Here is a 5366-nt window from a genome sequence, read left to right as displayed (position 1 = left end):
TAATTAAATATTACATATTATAAACTAGCAAAATATCTTAAAAGAAATATTTAAGCAATGATTCTTGAATTGCCGCGCGAATGTGCGGGCTACCTTTCTAGTTAAAATAACATGTAACTAATGAATTGATTAATGAGGAGAGGTGCTGATTGATTAGAAGAAAGTAATTACGGTTACCAGTTAGTGTAAAGGCAGATTTGAGAAAGGAAGCATGCATGCAGGATACTCAATGAGAGGTTGGCAGAGGCGGCTTGCTAGAGACCGACCATATCGATTGGCTGGCCGGGTGTCATGGAGTGGAGCCACGTGACAACACCTGCTTGCATTTCGCCAGCAATGAATCCCCCAGCCATCCTTCGCTCCAGTTCCTAGGCTATAAATCCCTGCCACCCTTCCATCCATTGGCACATCGCTCAGAGAAACACACACACAAGGCACACAGGATTGAGGGAGAAGAAGATAAGGAGAGAGAGAGAGGGGGAGGGAGGGCGGGGTAGCAAAGCAACTTAGCTAGCTTTGCCAGCCATGGCGAGGAGCTCTCCTTGCCCTGCCGTCGCTGTGCTCCTCCTTGGAGTGGTGGTGGCGGCGATTGGAGCCTTTGCTGATGAAGGGGCGGCGAGCGGTTGGGGACTAGGGCATGGCGCCCGTTTCCTCAGCAGGCGAGGCCGTGCTGCGTATGAGAAGTCGTCGGAGCCAGAGGCAAAGCCTACGTCGCAGCAGGAGCCGAAGTCGGATTCTTACTCGCAGGCAAAGCCTGGGCCAAAAGCTGAGCCCAAGCCGGAGCCAGAGGCAATGTCTGCGTCGCAGCCGGAGTCGAAGCCGGCAACTTACTCGGAGTCTAAGCCCGAATCAAAGGCAGAGCCTCAATCAAAACCAGAGCCAAAGGCAGAGTCCACGCCACAACCAGAAGCAAAGTCGGAGCCTAAGTCTGAGCCAAAGCCAAAGTCCGAGCCATACACAAAACCAAAATCAGAGCCCAAGTCCGAGCCACAGTCAGAACCAAATCACGAGACTAAGGCTGAGCCAAAGTCTGAACCCAAGTATGAACCTAAATCGGAGCCTACCCCACAGGCTGAACCAAAGACAGAATCGCAACCAGAACCAAAGACAGAGCCAAAGTCTAAGTCAAAGGCTGAACCGAAGCCAGAGCGAAAGTCATACTCAAAGTCAAAACCAGAACCAGAATCCAAGCCGGAAGCAAAAGCAGAACCACAGCCAGAGACTAAGCCCGAGCCAAAACCCGAGTCAGCCCCAAAGAAGGAAACGCCTTCGTCGGCCTACCCATGATGGAGATCCATGGAGATCGAGGGCATCTTGCTTGCTGCACGATTCACCTACTGATGAGATTATTTTGCTAGAGGTCGGAGCACTAGGAAATGGCCATTGGCCATTTCTGGAATAAATAAGTGACGACCTAGCTTTATGCTTTGCTTTCTTTCCCTCATTCTTTCATGTTTTTTTCCGGATGTGCCACTGCGCCAGCTGGTGTAATTCACTTATTTCTTATGTATCTATATCTATGCCATTTTTTTTCTAATAATACATATATAGATGTGCATTTTTTTCTGCCTAGTACTACCTTTATAATTATCCCTCCTGTTGTTTATTCTAGATTATATTGTGTCTGCCTAACAATGTTCCATCTGGAAAAGGGTGTAACATTGTAACTATCTAACACTGAACTATCAAAATTGTTCGTAGTTACTATTACATTTTCGATTAGTCTTTGTAAATACAGTGCTAATGGCACGGCTTACTTATATATGTAAAACAATCATCAAGCGCAATCCAATCTGTACCTGGTTTGATCGAGTCGGCAGGTTCACGGTTAACAAGCTCCTGACCTCTATTAATTTTAGTAATTTTACTATCTTAAGGCGACAACGAGCGGTACCGCAATTATTTTGGTGTCTTTTAATAACCGTAAAATTCCTCCATTGGTAAACTTATCGTTGGAACTGATCCGCACTATATTGGTTAATTAATACAAGTTCCTACTCCCTCCGTCCCTAAATATTTGACACCGTTAACTTTTGTAAACATGTTTGACCATTCGTCTTATTTAAAACATTGAAGTAATTATTAATTCTTTTCCTATCATTTGATTCATTATTAAATATACTTTTACATATACATATAGTTTTACATATTTCACAACAATTTTTGAATGAGATGAACAGTCAAACATGTTTAAAAAAATCAACGGCGCCAAATATTTAGGAACGGAGGGGGTACTTCCTCGAAAAATTTTATCAGCTGGTGAGAAGAAATATTATTTGTCAGTATTATAACAACATTTGGCTTCCCTGATCTAATAATTGCTACTACCTTTCCTAAAAAATATTAAACGAACCTATGTGCTATCAGATCGTGTCCAATATGAATTCAGGAAACTAAATTTCTACATAAATTATTTTCACAAATTCCTTAAAAAATTACCAGTCTCTGATTGGGTTGAGCTACGACTTATTTGATGTGAATAACGAAAAAAAATATTATGGGTAAACTTTTATCTGTATTATTCATGGTTTTAGAAGCCAATATTAATTAGAAAATGGACTACAATAAAAAAAACACTTAAAAGCCATTGAGCAAACAACGAGAATGCGAGTTCCAAAAGACACCTGTAGGCCTTGAGCCTTATCATTTTTGCCATACAACAAAAATGAGTTATTGCCAAAATTTAAATTTTGAAACATAATTTTAAAGCTAATTTTAGAGTATATTTAACGTTGTTTCTTTTTTCATTTAGTTTTAAGTTGCTAAGCATAAGTATACATGTAAAATTTTACATGCAAATTATTTTTTTAGTCGTTTATAAACTAATTGACATATATAAGCAGCTCTTGGTCAACCAGGTGTGCGTGCTTATTACTCTAGTAACTCCGTATCAGTATCCTCCAAGCGTTACATTATCCTCTCTCGTTTTCTCCTCTTCCCCATCATGTTCTGTTCTTCTTCCATGAAACTTCTCCCACCTAACACCACGCCACACCAACCCCCATCCAGTTCCCCACAAGCAAGCCACATCCAGCGTGCGACAACATGTCCAACGGCGGTGGCGGAAACCCTCTGGGCGCTGGTGACGAAAACCCTAGGGGCGGCGGTGGTGAAAACACTATGGGTACCAGTGGCGGAAACCCTAGGGGCTACAGTGGCAGAGGCCCTAGGGGTTGCAGTGGTGAAAGCCCTAGAGGCTACAGCAACAGCAAGCCTACGGGGACGGTGGGGGGTTGGGTTGCGGCCGCGGTGATGACGGCGACGGAGGGTTGGGTTGTGGCGGCGGCGATAACAACGAAGGCAGTGGAGGGTTGGGTTCTGGTGGCGGCAGCTTAGGCAAGTAGGTGGCTTGTGGCGGTGATGACGGCGGTGGGTTGCAAAGTGCCTCCTAGATGCAGTAAGCAACACCGTTGAGACAAGTAGTACTCGCGACCACTTATTGGAAGAAGGCAAGAATTTTGTTTTGAATACACAAGATGGGTACGACGATGACCAGTTCTCCTCGGACTAGGAGTTTGTGCCCAAGACTAAGTTCCAGGAATGTGGGGGAGTGGAGGAGAAGGGTGATAGGATTCAAGACTGTGGAAAAGTGGAGGAAAAGGGTGGTGGGATTCATGATTGTGAGGGGAGAATGTCGGTGAGATTCAAGATTGTTGGGAAGTGGAGAAGGGTGGTGTGATATGTGGCAACAGTAGCATGGTGCACTCACATCATGGGGGGATATGGCCTGCTAGCCGGAGGTGCGGGCAATAGCTTTGAGGCAAGTGGTTTGATCGTAAATCTGGCCACTTTTTAGAAGAAGGCAATAATGTAATCTATACACAGGATGGGTTTGATTTGGATGAGTACGAGTTCTGGTCTGATTTGGATGATGAAGGCGACGACTTGATAGTTGATTGCTTCAATGATTTTGTGCCCTAGAAAATGGTGCACTATGGTGTTGTACTTGTTGGAAATTTGGTCATATTTCGGCATATTTTAATCCAAAATAACAAGATAATAAACATGATATTTACAATGGAATTTGATCCAATGATAGTGGTGAATATAATCAACATGAGCATGCTTAACGTAGAATAAGCATCAACAATCACATAATAACGCAATGTTGACATTGCGGATGAACAGTAAAACTTCTAATTGAAATAATGTAAGAAGGTTAGACCCCAAGAATGGTCCTCCGCTAGAGTTTGAGGCAGTATTGCCTCCGTTGGTGTTGACGGGAACCTCCTTCTCCTTGTCTCCAGTGTTGCCGTTGTCTCCAGTGTTCGACATGTTGGTGAAGACGAAGTAGACGTTGACGAACAGTGAGTAGTCGCGCCTTGCGCTCCCAAGAAACCTGATCGCCCGCCCGTCCGTGCAAACGTCGCAGTAGTGCGTGGTTTCGGAGGCCTACTCTCCCAACGCGTGTGCACACACTCGTCAGGATGGGATTACCGTAGCAGCAATAGCCTTGGAAATGGATGAAAGTGTGTCTCACTTCTACTTAGGCAGATCAAATCCATTCTCATTTTATATGAGGAATGGAAGATGAAAAGTAAGAGTCATGGAATAGGAAGAAAAATAGAGTAACTAATTCTCATCAATTAGCCATGAACCATCCTCCACTACACAACCATCAACCAACCATCAACTAGGAGTAATTGATGTAGGTTACCAATGGAATAGGAAGAGGAATAGAGCAACTAACTGTCATCAACGGGCCATGAACCATCCTCCACTACACAACCATCAACCATGCATCAATTAGGAGTAATTGATATAAGTTACCAATTCCCTAATCAAATGGATTAATTCTCAAAACTCCTCATCCCATTGATATCTCATAAGAGAATGAATACACATGAATTCCTAGCGTAATGAGTCTTGGAATTTATTTGATTTAATTGATTTAAATGGATCAATTACCCAATTAAATCTAATAGTACTACTAGGGAAGTGAGGCAATGAAATTGGTGAGCTGATGAGCTGCGATGTGGCTCTTGGCATGGGACAAGCTAACTCGACCGTTACCAAGGTGTCCTCTTTGTCAGATGCTTCTTTGTGCGGGTTCTTGTTAGTCTTCATGTACTAATAGGAATCCGCACAAAGGAGCAGCTTAATGGAGAAAGAGGAATACTATTAAGGTTGGTAGAGAAACTAAGACATCTTTCATGATCTCTAAAGTTCTTCCAGCTATTAGACCATGTTGGCCCCAAGAAGATGCAAGAACAACAAAATTTATTCAGCAAGATAGTGCTAGAACGCTTGTCCCAATCAATGACGAACAGTTTGGTGCAGTAGCTCAAATGGGTCTTGATATTTGTTGGTATTTCTTAATGACATTACTAGAAATATAATTTCCAGCAATGACGCAGAAATACTTC

At 43.1% G+C, this 5366-nt stretch overlaps 1 protein-coding gene across 1 annotated transcript; it reads left to right on the top strand.

Annotated features, from left to right (window-relative positions):
• Positions 1–464: 464 nt before the first annotated feature.
• Positions 465–1558, top strand: LOC127772944 (uncharacterized). Its single transcript, XM_052298946.1, has one exon. The coding sequence runs from the start codon at positions 526–528 to the stop codon at positions 1285–1287; it is 762 nt and encodes a 253-aa protein (XP_052154906.1). The 5' UTR covers positions 465–525; the 3' UTR covers positions 1288–1558.
• The last annotated feature ends 3808 nt before the right edge of the window (positions 1559–5366 follow it).

The sequence above is a fragment of the Oryza glaberrima genome, chromosome 5 (assembly GCF_000147395.1).
Source record: "Oryza glaberrima chromosome 5, OglaRS2, whole genome shotgun sequence".
Taxonomy (NCBI): Eukaryota; Viridiplantae; Streptophyta; class Magnoliopsida; order Poales; family Poaceae; genus Oryza; species Oryza glaberrima.
Note: the sequence above shows the minus strand (reverse complement) of the source record. Positions and strands in the feature narration are given on the sequence as shown.

Bases quoted from the DNA above. Each gene is read 5' to 3' on its own strand.
- LOC127772944 (XM_052298946.1), top strand. From the start codon at position 526: ATGGCGAGGAGCTCTCCTTGCCCTGCCGTCGCTGTGCTCCTCCTTGGA.